Source organism: Thunnus thynnus, chromosome 20, assembly GCF_963924715.1.
Source record: "Thunnus thynnus chromosome 20, fThuThy2.1, whole genome shotgun sequence".
NCBI lineage: Eukaryota > Metazoa > Chordata > Actinopteri > Scombriformes > Scombridae > Thunnus > Thunnus thynnus.
In genome coordinates this window covers 5,502,645-5,521,572 of record NC_089536.1, presented here as the reverse complement: position 1 = coordinate 5,521,572, position 18,928 = coordinate 5,502,645, and the positions used below count along the sequence as shown (strand labels likewise).

The following is an 18,928-nucleotide window of genomic DNA, read 5'->3' as shown; positions in this document are numbered from 1 at the left end:
TGGAGATATACTGATTTTTAGTCTTAAGTATTGTCTGGCTCCAGAAATGCTGGATCCTAAATTTCCCAGATTTGCAACTCAGTAGTGTCTTTTATTAGACTCTCACTGCCTCCTGAATGAGCTCATTGTTCAAACTCAGCACCACAAATTTGTGTTGTAGGCTTCTTTACAAATGACATCACCACAGAAGACACTAAACAACTGTTTCTGGTTGAGTAGCGTTACTCATGACACGTAAACTGGACTTCATGTGTAAAATAGGTGGACTGTCCCTTTAATATCAGGACATTCGCCTCTTGCAGGAGTCTGTACGGCTCAACTTAAGTCCACTGAATGGTTTATCAGACAAAACAGTTTTACCTCATTAATTTTATTCCTGTCTTTTGTCAAGTCTCGATGAAGAGGAGCAGCACTTGGCGAGAAGATACGCTGAGTCGACCATTGCCAGCGAGATGAGCAAAATCATGGATTCAATGGTGCAGAAAAACTTTGTCGACTTCTTGCTCAACCAGAAACAGAAAAAAAGCAAGTAAGTCTCTGAATGTGGAGACAGATTTCAAACAACAACAGATTTATGCGAGTGATTAATGCTGCTCTCACATTCAGGCCTGCTGCTGTGGAGGAAGATGCAGAGGAGCGTCAGTACAACGACCTGCTGAAGCTCAGTCTGCACGAGAGGCAGAGGAGAAACATCTAGGTGTGTTTTACCTCATTTAGAAACGGCTTTGTCGTTAAATATTGTACAAACTGTTTAATACAACATCTCACTTTTTGTTCTTAAAGGCTCCAATAAAGTGCAGAGATGCTCATGACGAGGATTCTTCTGATGCTTCCTGACATTTTAAAAGCTTCGATGTGTTTAATCTTATGCATGTAGTGAAATCTTGTCATGTTGCAAAACCTCCACCTGTAATCAAATCATCACACAGATAAATAAAATGATATGAGAATAAGTGAAGTAAGTAGCATTTCATTACTTCTCCACTACATTTCAGAGGGAAATATACGTTTATCTGACAGCTTGTTATGTCTCAGAAGAGGATTTTATACACAAAACATACAATCAACTTCAAATATGATGCATTTTTATAGAATTAATTACCCAAAGGTATATAAATATAGTTCAACTTTGACCAGCTACAACATTAAAAAATTTAAAAATAAATCAGTGATTTAATACAAGAGTATAACACATAACATCTGAAAGCAGAGCAATTTTACTTATTATACTTATAGTAAATTTTACTGATAAAATCTCTCTACTTTTACTCAAGTATAATTTTGAATGCAGGACTTTTTACTTGTATTTTTACACTGTGGTGTTACTACTCTGACTAAATTAAAAGCTCTGAATACTCCTTTCACCACTGTTATGTACCAGTGTGTAATAATAAAATATAAGTAAATCAGTGCGTTTTTAAGAAGTCTAATTGTTTCAATCAATCGATTCATCTGTTAACTTTGTTTTGATTACTGGAGTTTTTATCTTATTTTTGGCTTCTGACGTCTTACAAAAAGCAGTGTGTAGTCGGGGTCACATTTCACATGTCTATGAGTTGTTAACAGCTCCACCAAATAGGGATTTTCCCCTCTAAACTTCTCACATGCTTTCATTTCAATAAATGTTCTAATGATCCAATATTTCAGCAAAAATCAAAGATTAGAGAAAAAGTCCAAAAACTGAAAACAGATTTGTGTATCAGAACTTTGTTTTTTCTTATTTCCTCTCCCATTAATCATCTCACGACCCCTCAGATTTATCTGCTGACCCTTTGGAGGGGCCCAACCCCTAGGTTGGGAACCACTGGACTAAACTAGCTAACTGTATATAAAGTAGTTGAAACTAGCTCCACCTCCAGCAGCTACAACAGTAACATGCTGCTCTAACACTGATGCTTCAGTATTAATAATCGAATGATGTCATAATGATGTCACTACTTTTACTGCAATACTTTAACTACATCAAGCTCGTAATACTTATGTACTTTTACTGTAGTAAGATTTTGCATGCAGGACTTTTACCTGTAATGGAGTATTTTTACATTGTTGTACTGGTACTTTTACTGAAGGATCTGAAAACTTCTTCAACCATTTGAGAAATCTGCCAAAACCACTGAGAAAAACTGTAATATGTTCATGTTAATAAAGTTCAAAGGTGAAAAAAAAGCCTGTTATATTCTCCAGGACACCAGGGGGCAGTGTCGGTGACGTCACATACCAGGAAGTGCTTCAGTAACCGGTAATCAAAATGGAAACAGTTGCACTAAAGTAGCCTTAAATCTTGCACTTATGAACCTTTATTTACTGAAAATCTTGCGTTTAACTTTTTTCCTGAATTTAAAGTAATAGTGAGCTGTACCTGTGAGCGCTGACGTCACCGAAGAAGCCGCAGCTCCTTGCATCTCCGCTGCTAGCTTAGTTATCTGACTTCTAACGTTAAAAATAGTCTTAGCCTGACATTTACACATTTCTGGTTTTACATTTTGGGACCAGACAGCAGCAGAATGCATCGGAGAGGTGTCGGTGCGGGAGCTATTGCCAAAAAGAAGCTGGCAGAGGTTAGAAAACGTTTCTGTTTTCACACATAAACTCAATTTACGGTGAATTACGGTAATGTGGGACAATTTCCGCCGTTGGCACTTCAGCAGTATATTTTACTAGGAAGCCAGAACATTATATCCGCACGCAGTAGCTTTCTGAAATCCCCTAAGTGTTTTCTAACCATATCAGATAACTTATGCGGATATCACACTCAGAGAAGAACAGCCCACAAAATTAGCACCAGCAACCAGCCACCAGCTGGTAAAATGGCTGCTAGATTTGCTTCACTCACCAGCCAAAACAACAATGATAATCTATTGAGTGGCTTGTAAAAATTTAACATTCACTAGTCATTTTGCCTCTGGACAAAAAAGTTCATCTTGCACCCTGGAGAAGAAATGGCAAATACAGTTTTCCTTGTGCCAAATTGTCTCAGATTATTTGCATTTCCTGATGTGGGACAGTTCAGGCTGAAATCTGGGACTCACTGGGAGGCTGAAAGGTCTAAATCACCTTAATTTATACAATAAAAACTTCTCTGGCCAGTAACACTCAAGGCCAAAGTGCATGCCCAGGTCATTTCAGTAATTACAATGTTTTTACTGTTACATATAGTATAGTAATATATTAGATATTAATGTAATAACAATATAATTTGCAACCTGCCTAAAATAAGTAAAAAATAAGCATTTCAAGACTGAGACCCCTGAATAACTATTAGTTTTATACATTTAATGTACTTCAATGTTCAATGCTTCACCAATTTAACAACATAATGACTGTCCCACATTTCAAACCACATTTTCTAAAGTGGGACAATGAAAAATTGTCTGAAATAAAACAATATCATATTTTAATGCATGAATATATCATAAACACAATCTGATAACAGTTGTCAACATTGCCTCATTTATGATTTATATCCTTAACAGTTACTGTTACTGACCTTTGACTTGACTTCACACGAAGAACTTCCTGTTGGAAGATCGCCTCGCCCCAGTCTATGGCATCACGTGTGTGAAGTCATGTGATTTCAATTACATGACACCCCAGGTTTAATTTGACAACAGTCCTAATCAATCGCATTTCATAGAAAAAAATAGATAGATGCGATCGAGCTTAGGTGTCCCACTTTACTCTAATTCACCTGAAATATTAGAAATGTTTTCTTGTTTAACATGTTTGTTTGTTTTTCCGTTCAGGCCAAATATAAAGAAAGAGGAACTGTTCTTGCAGAGGACCAGATAGTTCAGGTAATGTGTGTGTGTTTTGGTATTTTATATATTTAAACACTGTGAAATTCTTACATCTCTTTAGAGCTGCAGTGATTAGTCGATTAGTCGATCATCACATCAACTATTTTGATAATTGAATAAGCATTTTAGTTATTTTTTTAAGCAAAAATGCAAAACAGTTACTGGCTGCAGCTTCTCTAATGTGATGATATATGAGGCTTTTCTGTGTCACACATGATATTAAACTGAATATCTTTGGATTTGTTCAAAGATATTTGTATTCATCTTTGAGCAGTTTGGTTGACATACAGATAACAATCAATCAGTTGTTGCTCTGTGTAAAAGACCGAGCTGTTATACACAAAGAGTCACAGGTAAACGAACAAAGGGGTTAACACACAAACAACACACTACAAACTAACCACAAATAACAAAAAACAGGACAATTTATCAAGACATTAAATTATTTAAGTATTAACCAAAACAAAAGTACCAAAACCCAATATAGTGTAAAGAAACAAGCAAAATATCTGACCTTAGAATTAACCCCCCCGTGTGGCGGGTATTTGGTAGAGTCTGTTTGGCCACATCCTGCATTTAACAGCTCTGCTTTATGAAGTGAATCTTTTGCACAGTCTTTTAACAACTTAAGAAACAAACTTAACTAAAGATAAAGTAAAGTATTGACTGTGCAAAAGTTAACTTAATCTGCACATCACAAAAGAGAACTAATGTACTGTCAAAACTACTAAATAACATATAAATATGATGCATAAAACAAAAACTGTGTGTGATGTCATTTATCTGTTGCGGATGTAATGTGATGTTCCAGAGATAAAGTAAACAAAGGGTTACAGTGTGTAGCTGCGGGTGTGGCAGTCGCAGCTGATTTAACAATTATAAAGCCAAAGGATGTGTTATACAGTTGTTTACTTTATATTCAATCTGCACATGATAAAAAGGACTAAATGAAAAATTAAAAAAAGGGAAAAATTGAACAATAACTGAGAAGCAAATAAGGGAGAAAAGAGTCTAAATAATCCCACCAAGGTTTTTTTGTGTATTTTAAAACATTCACATTCTCATTTGTGTGAAACTGAAATGTTATAGATGGAAAATAAAGTTTGTCTTCTAATTTTAAATAAGGGGTTTATAATTCTATCAATGTGAGAAAGTTTGTTTCTTAAAGCAAATCAAACTTGTAAGGTGTTAATTAAGTCATCCAACCACATCTTAATGGTTGGGATGTTAGTTTTATTCCTATTTCTAATTTTTTTTCAAGTAATCAGTGAATAAGAAAGAAAAAAAGATTAATCTGAGCTGATGTCAGACTCATTGTTGGTATTTATTAGATGAGGATGATGAGTAAAGGATCTGGTTGTAGATCAAAAGCGCTGAATTTTAACATGTGAGTAAACAATGACTTCAGGTTGCTTCTGTGAATATTGGAGGAAAATCCAGATCGATTTGGTGTAATTTTATTTTAGCATAATGAAGTCTATGTAGCATCTCAAATTGACTTAAACAGCATCAGCATCTTTGGATTTTGAACTGTTGATCAGACAAAACAATGGAAACAATTTTACTGCCTGAAAACAAAACATTTATCACTGTTTTCATTTCATTAATTTAATGTTTTAAGAACTGAAACTGAATTTCAGAAAATGTGCTTAAACAGCAGAGAAAAATTTCAAAGTTGATATAATATATTAAACTGTTTCTGCTTTTCTGACAGATGTCCAAGCAGTTGGAGACCTTCAAGTCTCACCTGGAGGAGTTCGCCAGCAAACACAAACAGGAAATCCGCAAGAATCCACAGTTCAGGGTCCAGTTCCAGGAAATGTGTGCCACCATCGGAGTTGACCCGCTCGCCTGTGAGAACAATTTGGAATATATCTGTGAATTCAGAATATATCTTGTCTTATTTGTGGTGGTCAGATCATGTGTTTTAAAGCTTAAAATAACTTTTTTTAAAAACTTGTTTTGTGTCTTTTACAGCTGGAAAAGGTTTTTGGTCTGAGATGCTCGGAGTCGGTGACTTCTATTATGAGCTTGGTGTGCAGATTATTGAAGTGTGTCTGGCACTCAAACACAGAAATGGAGGTTTGTAATACGACCCCTGTTGTATTTTGACATTTTTTGGCAACGTGGTCCACACGTGAACGCAGTACTATGCATTGCAGTCAATCATGAACGCCAGCGTGCTTTCAGACACTATAATTAGCAGCGGGACTGCCTGTGACATACTGATGTGAGTATGTTCTTTCAGGGCTCATTACTTTGGATGAACTCCATCAGAGAGTACTGAAAGGAAGGGGGAAATACGCTCAGGATGTGAGCCAGTAAGTATCTCTAAATGGGATGTTCATGTAATAGAGAAATGTCAACTTTTCTCTAAAGATTTACACAACACCCTTTACAGTATTTATAGTTTCTTTACATAAAGTAATTTAAACGTCATATTTGAATCATTTAAACACATAATATGTCATTTCTGCCTCTAGAGGTCTCTCAATCAAAAATAAAACAAAAGACGGAGTTTGATGATGTTGTGAAGTAAAGTGGGATCATGGGAGTTGTTGTCTTCATTGTTAAACAACCAGTTTCTCCCAGTTAGGATTCCTTCAGTGTTTGAATTATCCGCAGAGGTCTCCTACTCTCCAAAACAAACATACACGGAGATTAAAACGGGTAAAAACACTGAATAAAGCAGTTACACATTAAAAAATAAATAAACCAGCGTTTCTTTGACGCTGGTCGGCAGACGGAGGACGTCCGGGACGGACTGCTAGCTTAGCTGCTGCTAACGTTTGCTCAGCTTGTTCCTCTAAGATCCCAACGTCCGATGACTAAAATCCTTCATCTGGTTAAAAGATATAGTTAAAAGACGACCAAGATCTTAAAAATGTATCATACAAATGTGGTTTAAAACTGAATAAAGTTTATGACGGAGTTTCTGGCGGGCAACCACAACGCTGACGTATTATCTTGTATGCGTATAATCTTTGGTAGACGCCATTGACCGGTGACCAAATGAAACGGACCGTTACCTTTATTAAATTACTGATTTCTCTGGGTTTGAAAATTGTTTGAAACATTTGGGATAATATAAGTACACAACTCAACAAAATATATAACATAGGTCAAGTTGTTTTTAGACATTTTAATGCGTTACATGTGTCAGATGTCGATCATTAAAATGACAAAATACGTGTTTCCCAGAGATGACTTGATGAGAGCCATAAAGAAACTGAAGGTCATGGGAAGCGGTTTTGGGATGATTCCTGTCGGTGGTTCTTACCTGGTGCAGTCGGTCCCAGCAGAGCTCAACATGGATCACACTGTAGTCCTGCAGCTGGCTGAGGTAAGACGCAGCTCCGGCGTTCATTATAAACAGCTTTACCATTCAATTAAGATACGTCTTGTTTGTTTAATACAGATTTTTCACACAGATTTGTTCTTCTGGTTGTGTCATCAGTGATATTTTCTGCATTCTGAGCTCTTCATATAAGTTTTAGCCATGTGGACCTGAACTTATAATAAATAAAACCACAAAATACTGTGAATGAGTGTGAATTTTAAGTAATGTCAAATCAGTCTATACAAATATGATGAAGCTTGTCTTGTTCTTGAGTTCACTATTCATATAAAGAGGTCATGACTTTAATGTGTGTTTGTAGAAGAAGGGCTACGTCACTGTGAGTGAGATCAAGGAGGGTCTGAAATGGGAGAAGGAGCGAGCTTGTCACGTCCTGGTAAGTTCATATTAACACATTTTGACATGTCACAGTAGGTGTGTGAATCATTAAATTAATGATGACTGAGGGTCCTGTTGTCGTACATGCTGACTCACTGTCACACTCATGGCTTACTGGACTGAATAGAGCTGAGCTTTTTTTTTATTGTGTGATAGTAACAGCTGTGCTTTTCCCACCATGACAAGTCAAAACGTCTGCTGTAGAAAAGACCTTTTACATGACAGCAGTGATGGAAGAAACACTCAGATCAATACAGCAATAATAATTAATGAGCTTGATGTAGTTAAAGTATTGCAGTAAAAGTAGTGGTTTGGTCCCTCTGACTGATATATTATTATATATGACATCATTAGATTATCATTACTGAAGCATCAGTGTTAGAGCAGCATGTTACTGTTGTAGTTGCTGGAGGTGGAGTTAGTTTACACTACTTTATATACAGTTAGCTAGTTTAGTCCAGTGGTTCCAAACCTAGGGGTCATGGCCCCTCCAAAGGGTCACCAGATAAATCTGAGGGGTCGTGAGATGATTAATGGGAGAGGAAAGAAGAAAAAACAAAGTTCTGATACACAAATCTGTTTTCAGTTTTTGGACTTTTTCTCTAATCTTTGATTTTTGGTGAAATATTGGATCATTTGAACATTTATTGAAATGAAAGCATGTGAGAAGTTTAGAGGGAAAAATCACTATTTGGTGGAGCTGTTAACAACTCATAGACATCTGAAATGTGACCCCGACTACACACTGCTTTTTGTAAGACGTTAAAAGCCAAAAAGGTTGTAAACCACTGGTTTCATCTTTAACAATGTGTTGTATTTTAAAAGCTTGTTATATTATCCATTGTGTCAAATCTTCATCTGAAAAGTAACTAAAGCTGTCAAATAAATGTAGTGGGGTAGAAAGTACAATATTTCCCTCTGAAATGTGATGGAGTGGAAGTAAAGTACCTGAAAATTGTACTCAAGCACAGTACTCCAGTAAATGTACTTAATTACTTTCCACCTGTATGACAGTGGAAGTTGTTCTGTTTTAAAGTGCACCACCTTTGAACTGGACTCTCATATTTCCAGGATCACTTGCTGAAAGAGGGCTTGGCTTGGTTAGACTCTCAAGCTGCCGGAGAAGCTCAGTACTGGCTGCCAGCTCTCTTCTCTGAGCTGACCTCCCGTGATGTCACACCAGAGGAGGCCAATCAGATGACACCTTAAAGGGAACGACCCGGACTGTGGACTGACAGTCTTTTTAAGAGGCATGTCGGTAAACAAAATGTGCCAGGCGGAGCGGCTCATGTGATGGAGTTGGCGGGTTTACTGGAACTAGGCACGCAGCGTAAACTCCCTCTGAGATCATTTTCTGGACACACGGAGGGAAACTTTCCTCATCGGACTCTCCGCAGTAACATCTATGCAACGAGTGCACTTAAAACTATTACAGACTCACTGGAAGCTGCTCGCTTTCCTTCACACTGCATATGAAAGTCAGATGTTTTGTTGTCTCGGTGGTGACGGTTTACGGGGTTTAATGATAATGCTCAATGTACAGAAGCTGTAATTATGAAAATGTTTATGTATAAACTTCAACTTTTAAAAGGAAAGTCTGCATCCGCTTTGTTTGACCTCATTTTTTATTACGTCAGCAGGAGTATTTAAACGTGCTTACAGTCACTCATCTGAATTAATCTTTCACATAAATTCACTCGCTACATCACACAACCTCACATCAACAACTCAACTCATCATATACATTTTTTTTTTTTGAAAAATTAACAAAAACTTGGTAAAAGTAAAATAAAACATTTAAATCAGTATGATCTCACTATAGAGAGACAGTAGGTGCAAAGCTTTACTGTATATGAGTGATTGTGGTTAATGGAGCCATGCTTTTATTGTAAAGTTTCATCTACTTAAAGGACCATTACCACTATTTCTACATGTTTTAACCCAAATCATTTACAGCTTACTGCTGACTTTTCCTCTAAAGCACACTCTAGTTTCTTAAAATGTTTTATTTCTGCTCTACAAGCAAATTTAAACTTGCTTAATTGTCTGATTTTATATTTTTATCTTTTTATCTCATAAAATGTTGTTTCACAGCTCTCAGCATCAAACTCTTTGTGCTGAAAGCTGTTCACATATTCTTTGATGAGATATTTTTGATTTTAAATGTCTTCTTGTGACATTTTCCTTTTCAGAACTTTTGCCTCTTTTGTTTTGTTTGTTTTTAACAATTATAAAAAGAAGGGTTGCATTTCTCAAAGTAAGAAAAGTATCTAAAAAAAAAAAAAAATTCAAACAATCCTCAGCCAAGTTGTGCAGTAATACGGTGCTTCAAAGCTTTCAAAACAGTTTGCACTTTGAAATACATTATACAAGATAAGATAACATTTGACCACATTAAATGAGGACATGATGTTCGCTGTGATGGATTACACAACTCAAGCAGCACATGACGGACACTGTCGGCTGAAGGTAGGAAAAAAAACAAAACTCGAGTGCGTTTTAGGAAACAGTCAACATGAATCTTTTAGTCCTTTTTAATTATCACCACCCAACATGTAAGACTTGTTTTTTATTTTTTCCTCTAGAACCTCTGACTCATATCTAACTGCATGTTTTTTTGTATTTTTTTGGCCCGGTGAAGCTCTCACAGCTCGTGACTGTAGACGTGATCTTCGAACACGGACTGCTCCATGTTGTCACAGATCATCGTGCAGAAGGGACACACTCGGTGACTCTGCTCGTGCTGCTCCAGTTCGTTCTGGGTGATGCCCGGGAAACTCTCCTGGCAGTGGCGACACACCAACAACTGCTGGAACAGAAATAGAGAACACGCATTAGAGGGCGGTAACAGAAGAGGGGAACTGGATTATGTTTTAAATCCCGCTGTAAAAATAAACTGAAAAAACGCTGCATCACTTTCAGGCTCTGTGAGAATATCGATGTGAGGGCAGGATTATTTTTTTTCATTAATGTGTTGTTGAGTTGCTGAAGGTTCCACATCTAAATTAATCTAAATTAACTAGTGTCAGAGAAATATGTGAATGCATTTATAGCAAACACTGACTGGAAATAGATTGGAATTAGATTTTTTTGACATACCTCCTCCTCTGGTTCTCCACCGCTCTCTGCAAGGAAAGGGAACATCAGACAATTAAAATAATCATCATTAATAAACATTATTTGTTGTTTAAAGGCATCACAGGTGACTTTCACTGCTGACTTTTTCACGTCTATATATATATATATATATATAGATAAAATCCTCTAAATACTGATCTATATTTATTTATCATGATATAGTGAATTTTCTGAATAATCAACCACATCCGACAGTCTTCATGCTTAATTGTCGTCACGTAACCCAAGTGTTGAACTTCAGTGACGTGATAATTGGGGGTCATATTCAAGAGGAAGATTATGATTCCTGTTTATGTTTAAACATGTTCTGCAGCGTCGGAGGTGAAGATCCTTCTTGATCTTTCTCCAGGCGTCCGCTGACTCCTGGCCGATGACTTTGACCTCCTACTCAACTGATGCAAAGTCATGTGATGACGTTTGACAAACTTGCTGATGAAAACTTAAAAGATGAGTTTGAAAAACGCTTGTAAATGGGCCTTGAGTTGAGATTATTTTGTCAGAATTTGCATCATTCAACTCGATGAATAAAATAACCAAACAGATTCGTCTGTTTTTAGTGAATCCTAGAAATTAAAAAGCAGACAACTAAAAGTTCTTCACACATTTAAAATCCAGTATTTCCATGAAGCAGTTCTGCTGATTGATCTGCCTTCATACAACCATAGATATTGAAGGGAGATCTACCGCTGTACAAAGTTGTGACAAACCTAAATGTCTGCCCCAAATAACTGGAACATATTTCCTCGTTATTTTAATTTGTTGGAGCACCACAGACCAAAATCCATTCACCTCTGTTGTACTGTGGCAGCAGAGGTCTAACATATCTCAAAACCGGAAAAACAGGAAAGAAACACGCAAACTTGTAGTGGTAAGTGGAAAATTCTTTGGCTTTTTATGTGATTTGAGTGAACTGACCCTTTATCTTCTAGATTGTGGTGTTTCTCTGCTCTAAAAAAACAGCCTAAAAATAATTCCCACCTTTGTGTGAGTGCGTGAAAACTCACCTATGGTCTCATACAGGTTCTCGCCCTGCTCAGGTGACTCCTCCTGTTGCCAGTCTTGGGTGGTTGAAGCGGCTCCAGCTGCTGCTGCTGCGGTGATGTCAGGCTGCATGTACACCGAGTCGGAGGAGGGAGGAGCTGCGTGCAGGTCGGCGTTGACTCTGCGCAGCTCCTCGATGTCGACTCTGAGACCCTGACAGAATAAATAAATACAGTTGAACAAACAAGCACCTGAAATAATGAGATGACCCTTTGAACCGAGGACAGAAAGCATTTTAAATGTACCTCGTTCTGTCTAATGAGCTCCTCGTTCTCACGTCTGACAAACTTTATCATGTGTTCCTTCTCCTCGATGATGCCGTCCTTATCTGCGATGGCTTCATGTGCCTCTACCAGTTGCATCTTTAAAAAACATATGAAGGGAAACAAACTTCATTTTTTGTTTCAACGCACACAGAAGACAAATCTGACTTAAACACTATAAAGGCCAAAAATCTAAACACAGGTTTTGAGTTCACCTCCTGTTTGCCGCTTTTCCGTTGTGCCTGCTCACACGTCATGGCTACACCGTCCAGCTGCTCCCTGACCTGCTGCAGCTCTCTCTCCAGAAACTCAGCTCGTGTCTTGGTGTTTTTGGACTCCTCCTTCACTACCACCAACTTCTCCTGAGCTTCCTGCAGCTGTCTGAGCAGAGTCTGACACTGAGCCTGAAGAGGACGGAGGAGAAAGCTCAGTTCATTGTTGCTTTTAAAAGAATATCATCCTGTTTTAAAAATCTGTTCCTGTACCTTTAGATCTTCATCTTTACTGCTCTGCTGCTGTGTCTCCTGCTGGCTAAGCCTCCTGCACAACTCCTGGTTCTCTCTCTTCACTTCGTCCATGTTTTGCGTGACGCTCTGCAGCCGTTGCAGCTCCGCAGCGAGCCTCTCCTTCTCTTTCTCGCTGCTCTGAAGGTCAACCTGGCAAAGGTAAAGCACTCGTTTGAATAAATGACCAAAGCTTGAACCTCATGTATTTACAACTGTGGCATTATTATGTGTCTCCTGATTATGATGCGGTGCTCAGCTTTACTGGCAGAGAGAAGTTAGAGGTTACGGTCTGTGCTTTTATCTATATGATCTGTTCTTACAGGATGAGTCTGCTAATATTTTATTTTTTACTTATTGCCAACAAATAATGAAAACACCAAAAACAACAATGAATTTATCCTATGGACAAGTATTGTCTGTGTATCCAAAGCCTGATATCTTATTCTGCTGTACCACTGAGCTCAAATTTTATCCAAAAACTATTAAAAACACATTAATGAGCCGCACCGCTGCACTGGGTGACATGTTCCTTCATTACCATGAACACACACACAGTAGTTTATTTTATCTCGATCCCACAGACACCATCCTGCTGCCAGAAATACTCACTAGAGCAACAGATATATATTAATCCGCAGCTGAAAATAATCCCCACAAAATTCACAATTTACTCCTGTTTGAGTAACGTTTGCTAAAAACTACAGTGGCCAGCTGTTTTATGAAACTACTGAGCCTTTTAAAAAAGGAAACTATATCTACAGTGTACTTTATTAACACCTTCAGTAGGAACTAACAGGCTTGTGGCTGAAAGCCACAGACAGGAAGTTAGAGAGTATTAAGAGACTTATGATTTTGGTGTTGTCATGGGAACCAGCCTTATGTTTTTAAAGAGGACATATCATGCACATTTCCAGGTCTATATTTGTATTCTGGGGCTCTGCAGGAATATCTTTGCATGATTTACAGTTTAAAAACTCCTTATTTATCTTATTCTGGCTCTTTATGCAGCCCCTCAGTTCAGCCTCTGTCTGAAACAGGCCGTTTTAGTTCCTGTCTCTTTAAGACCCCCCACTCTGTTCTGATTGGTCAGATTGGTCAAACTTCTCAAATACATGTATGTACATGTTGGAGCCTGAATCTGATCCAAAATATGAGTCAACAATGTGAACAACATGGAAAAACCTCTGCAACAGAAACTACAGGAAGGGACGGCCATTTGTGAGCATTGCAAACAATGTGATGTTATCACACAGAGGAAGTAGAGGGAACTTTGCATTCAGAGCAGGTTGAAGCCTTGACTGTTGACTTTCACTTAAAGTTTTGGAACTTTGACCATGTTTAACATCGATATCTGACATTATAACAGTATATAAATGAGAGAAAATCACAAAAAGCATAATATGTCCCCTTTAAGTGTTGCACATCAAAGCAGATTTACCTGCAGCAGCTGGATGCTGTCTTTCATCTTGAACAGCTCTCTTTCTCCTTCTCTGAGTTTGGAATTAAGCCTTAAACACACGAGAGACGAGCGTTAATGGTCAGAAAACACGATGCAGCGAGACGTTGTCTATTTTATAATAAGATAATGTAATAATAAGCAGACTTAACTCACTTGGCAATCTCGTCACTCTGATCTTCAATCTTCCCCCTCAGCTCCTCGCGCTCCTCCTTCATTTTATTGATCTTGATCACAGCTCGATCGTATTTCTCCTGAGTGTGTTGAAACAAAAAAAAAGGTGGAATGACACAGAAGACCGACAGGCAGAACTTTTAACAGCACAATAAAATGATATTTACCTCGTTTTGTCTTGATGCTCCGTCTAATCTTTCACTCTGACTTTTGAGTTTTTGCTGCTCATCAGCGTTCTGTTGCTGTATCTCCATCTGCTTCGCCATTTGGACCAAAATCTCATCCTAGATGCAAAAACATAAAAGTTTTCTCACTGATATTGTAGCTCTGATGATAAAACGTCACATAAGGACTCAACACAAACCTTCAAGCGGTCCGTTTCTTGCTGTTTTTCCTGTAAGTTGTATTTCAAGTTTGCATTTTGCACCTTGATTTGATCAAGTTCTTTCTCCAGTTCAGACTTTTCTTTCTCTTTCTGTCCATTCTGCTCCTGTGGAAATCAGTCAAACTGTATCAAAGTTCAGTTCCTATTGATCTATTTTCACACAGATGTTGCGTTAAATTAGATAAGCAAACCTTCAAACCGTCGACTTCTTGCTGCTCCTGCTGCAGAGCCTTTTTTAAGGTTTCGTTTTCCTCTCTTATCTGATCCAGCTCCTTCATCAGTTCAGCTTTCTCACGGACGCTCTGCTCGACTTGTTCCTGGGTTCAACAAAACACATAAAGTCAATATATTAGCTTTATTTACTTTTGAGAGACTTATCTGGTTTTTTTCATTAGACACACAGCTGCTGTTTTTTTTAACACAGAGCTCTAAAATGAATCCACAATTAAAGTTTAAAACTGATATTCAACAACAGTCCTATAACATTATCACCCTGTTCAACTGGCGTTTTACTGTAAATCTGTTCATTGATTACCTGTGTTGTGATCACCAGCAGGTCATCATCCATGCTGCTCTCCATGTTTTGCTCCACTGGGCTTTTGAAACAGAAAGGGGTGCTGGCTCCTCGCACTTGGCCAGTACTGTCGACGTAGCAGAACTGGTAGAACTCGATCTCGTCTTTTGGCAGGTAGTAATCTGATGAAACGAGAGCAGAACGGCCGGATAGAGGTCTTCATTTTATCTTTATTTATACTGTAGGACTGCAAATAGTTATTATCTTCATTATCAATTGATCTGTCAAAATATCCAATTTACAATTAATAGAGGGGAAAAAAGTATTCAATATTTTATAAAAATCCCACACGAGAAAAGTCCAAAAAATAAAAACTTTGTGAAGCAGATGATTTTTCTTCTTTAATGAAAAGGAAAAGTTCACAATGTTTCAAGTTTGTCTTAAATAAACATTAAAACAGGTTTTGTAGGTTGCTGTAATCCTCCTGCTCATACTGGCTATTTAAAGATTTCTTCATAATGTGCTTTCAGTGATGTAAGAGGTGCAAGAATGTACTTAAAAGGTTATCTGGAGCTAATATTAAGCTCAATTCACATGGATATCTACGAGTCTTTTTAGTGTCAAAGTCCCTCTTTTTGTTACAGTCTGTCCACCGCAGCTCAACAAGGAAACAGGAAGAGGGAATTTTGTACTTTAAACACTGAAACTGTGGAAAATATTCACTTTATTTAACTAACTCAGACAGCTGAAGCTTCATATAAGTTTAGATAAACTTTTAAATAAATTTTTGCTCAAAACAAAGACTTACAGCAAGAAAAATGTATCAGTGTTCATTTGAGCATCTGACTGTTTTAAAGGAGACTTGAAAAACTGTGAACTCGCCCTTTAATCATCTCTCGACCCCTCAGATTTATCTTGTGACCCTTTGGAGGGGCCCGACCCCTAGTTTGGGAACCACTGAACTAAACCTAACTATATATTAAATAGTTAAAAGTAGCTCCAGCTTATCACTTATCATCATTAACAATAAAATAATGTGATAATTTATTAATCACAGAACAAGTATTTTCACTTTTGATACTTTATGTAAATGTTGCTCATAATTTTGCACTTTTAATAACTTTTAACAACAACTTGTGTTAAAAGTGTTTTTACATTATTGTATTAATACTTTTAAAGATCTGAGTATTTCATCCAAACACTGTTGGGTGTTACTGTGTCATCTAGAAACTATGAAAGGTGACCTCAGCATAACGTAGGTCACCGAAAACGAAAACAGAATCTAACTGTGTAGTTTGCATAAATGATCAGATATGACGGAGCCGAACGTCTGTTGTGTGTCAACACTGCAGAGCCGGAGGATCAGATCATCACACGCAGCTCAGAAACACAGATTTAAAAACCTTGTAGCTTTAATTTAAACTGTTTACACATGAAACACTGACAGAGTTCAGAGTCACTCAGTACATTTACTCAAGAACTGCACTTAAGTACAATTTTAAGGTACTTGTACTTTACTTGAGTATTTCCATTTTATGCCACTTGATACTTTTTACTACATTTATTTGACAGCTTTACTTTTCAGATTAAATTTGACATAAAATAACATAATGATAAGCTTACAGATTATACTGCATTGTTAAAGATTAAACCAGCAGCTTGTGGCCCTTTAAAAAAAAAAAAAATCTGTGTCTCAGTTGCTTCAGATGTCTGAGTTGTTTGAAGTTACAACAAAGAGACATTTTCCCCTCATGTGCTTTCACATAAATAACAGTTTGAGGAACAAAGACTCTGCAAAGATTGAAGAAAAATGCATCCAACTTTTTTTTTTCTTCTTTCCAACACAATCAGTCATCTCAAGATCTCTCAGACTGATCTTGTGACTCTTACAAAGCAGCTCGAACTAGCTCCACCTCGAGCAGCCACGACAATACTCTAATACTCATGCACTGACTCATCACTGTTAGCAATGTACTTAAAATTACATTTATGTCATATATCACTCACAGCCTGGATTTCTGCAAAATGAGTACTTTTACTTTAATACTTTTAAATATATCTAGTTGGTAAAACTTCTATGCTTTAACTTAAGTAAAAGTATCAATACCACAATGTAAAAATACTTCATTACAAGTAAAAGTCCTGCATTTAAAATCCAACTTAAGTAAAGGATCTGAGTATTTCTTCCACCCCTGCAGATACTTCCGGCCGGCAGTGTGCATCATAAACATGACAACACACTATCACACCGCAGCAGTAAAAGTGAAACTGTGTCTTACCCTTGAAAACTGCTTGTTTAGTCACTGACTGTTGCCCCGTCACATCCTGACATGGTTCCACCCACACAAAGGTATGATAATCCTTTGTTGTGCTCCACCCCACCTGTATGAGAAAAAATAACAAAAACTCAAGACAGATATTCCCTAAATGCATCATACACACATTAAAGTAAATTCAACTTTGTTTCCTCACCTTAAAAATACCCACCCAGTCCCTGGGGTTGGGCTGGAAGGCCTCGGTGAGGGCGTAGCAGCAGGTCACGGGGGTCGCGGGTGGGTATGAGTGCGGGATGTCGGTGAACACCACCTGGGAGAAAGTGCATGTAAAGGAGTCGACTGCTGCTGCTGCTGCTGCTGCTGCTGCTGTGTCAGTGGAGCTCTCCATGCTGAGATTCAGTCTGCCAAAAAATATTAGGAACACGCTGTGTTATGTTACTGTCACATCGTCTAGATGTCTTCAGTGATATACAGTGGGAAAAACCATGGAAGATTTGTGGTAAATATAGTATCAAATAACACGTTTAAGGAAGTGTCTTTCAACATATTGCATAGAATTTATCTGTTAGAAAAGATTCAAACTAGATATTTATATTGATTTTTGTGGACTACACTGTTTTTTCACTTAATATATACAAGAATGTCCTGTATTGATGTAGCCAACTGTTGAAATAGATGTTTGATGTGATGCTATATTTTAGTCAAGATAAGATTGAAAACAACATGTTGAATATGCAAAATAACCAAGTCAACTTTCCTGCACTTTATTAGTAAATTTAAACAAAATAGCAGCATTTTATCTGATGTTAACAACAAAAAAAGCCACTAAGACCTTTAAGTTAAGTTAAGTGAATATAATAAACTGCATAACACAAATCTTTTTTGTTTGTTTTTGTTTTCTATTATTGTACCTCTGTATATGAACATGTGCAATAAAGAAAGAGAGAGAATAATCAATCAGTGTGTCAGTAAACACATACAGACTGATGATGAGACATTTCATGAGTGTGACTGAGGACAGCAGGTGCTGTAAGCAGCCTGTTGATGACAGAAAGCAGCACTGCTGTTTGTCCTGCTAACCTCCTCCTTCCTGCTGTTGTTGTTTTTCTGTTTTTGCGCACTTACAATTTGTTTTTAGTTTTTCCAAAGTCATCCACCATCATCTCAAAAACACTCAAAAACACTTTCCTAAAGTAAACTCAATCGTAAAACAAGTCCCTTTACCCGGATACCAAATATAATCTGTTATATAAACTTTTAAAATGCTGTTTAGAATAAAGAAACCGAAAGTGAGCTGGCTGAAAAGACCGCACCCGTAACATTTTATATTGTTTGCTGTGACAAACAATAATGTCTCCAGTACAAACTGTCATAAAGAGCCTAAAATTATGTAAATATGTTCGTATTAAAACATAAGACTTACATATTTGCTGTCACTTGTCTCAGCACCGGACACGACCGTCAGCTGCGACCAACCCAGCCGCTTTGCTGCGTTCAAGTGCTGCTCGGAAATCTGTTCTGCTGGGCTGTAAATGCGACATACGACACAAAGGCTGTATTTTCAACCAAAGTTCAACATTGAGTTTACAAAAGCAAGGATTTTTTTTTTTTTACACAACAATACTAAGCAGTATTTAACAAG

At 37.5% G+C, this 18,928-nt stretch overlaps 4 protein-coding genes across 6 annotated transcripts in view; 2 read left to right on the top strand and 2 right to left on the bottom strand.

Annotated features, from left to right (window-relative positions):
• The window catches only part of msl1b (MSL complex subunit 1b), an 11,250-nt gene extending 10,868 nt beyond the window's left edge, over window positions 1–382 (bottom strand). Inside the window, exon 1 of the mRNA XM_067575982.1 lies at window positions 361–382. The gene's annotated coding sequence lies outside the window, so the exon portion shown is untranslated. The remainder of the gene's footprint in view (window positions 1–360) is intronic.
• gip (gastric inhibitory polypeptide) overlaps window positions 1–2,490 on the top strand; it is a 6,225-nt gene extending 3,735 nt beyond the window's left edge. Inside the window, exons 3-5 of the mRNA XM_067575988.1 lie at window positions 392–529; window positions 607–697; window positions 784–2,490. Coding sequence (XP_067432089.1) covers window positions 392–529; window positions 607–697 — 229 coding nt within the window. The 3' untranslated portion in view covers window positions 784–2,490. The remainder of the gene's footprint in view (window positions 1–391; window positions 530–606; window positions 698–783) is intronic.
• Window positions 2,252–9,296, top strand: snf8 (SNF8 subunit of ESCRT-II). Its single transcript, XM_067575985.1, has 8 exons — window positions 2,252–2,558; window positions 3,744–3,794; window positions 5,512–5,650; window positions 5,775–5,879; window positions 6,046–6,118; window positions 6,999–7,140; window positions 7,457–7,531; window positions 8,605–9,296. The coding sequence occupies exons 1-8, from the start codon at window positions 2,505–2,507 to the stop codon at window positions 8,740–8,742; spliced, it is 777 nt and encodes a 258-aa protein (XP_067432086.1). The 5' UTR covers window positions 2,252–2,504; the 3' UTR covers window positions 8,743–9,296.
• On the bottom strand, window positions 9,141–18,821 carry calcoco2 (calcium binding and coiled-coil domain 2). 3 transcript variants are annotated; one of them, XM_067575977.1, is made up of 15 exons: window positions 18,710–18,821; window positions 17,483–17,687; window positions 17,290–17,392; window positions 15,032–15,192; window positions 14,688–14,813; window positions 14,476–14,601; window positions 14,279–14,395; window positions 14,094–14,191; window positions 13,920–13,989; window positions 12,461–12,631; window positions 12,191–12,379; window positions 11,958–12,074; window positions 11,676–11,865; window positions 10,633–10,658; window positions 9,141–10,342 (listed from the first exon to the last, which is right to left on the bottom strand). In XM_067575977.1, the coding sequence occupies exons 2-15, from the start codon at window positions 17,672–17,674 to the stop codon at window positions 10,178–10,180; spliced, it is 1,851 nt and encodes a 616-aa protein (XP_067432078.1). In that variant the 5' UTR covers window positions 17,675–17,687; window positions 18,710–18,821; the 3' UTR covers window positions 9,141–10,177. The 3 variants fall into 3 exon arrangements, with proteins under 3 accessions (XP_067432078.1, XP_067432079.1, XP_067432080.1); XM_067575978.1 differs by having other exon boundaries at window positions 9,141–10,339; XM_067575979.1 differs by having other exon boundaries at window positions 17,498–17,687.
• Window positions 18,822–18,928: the final 107 nt, after the last annotated feature.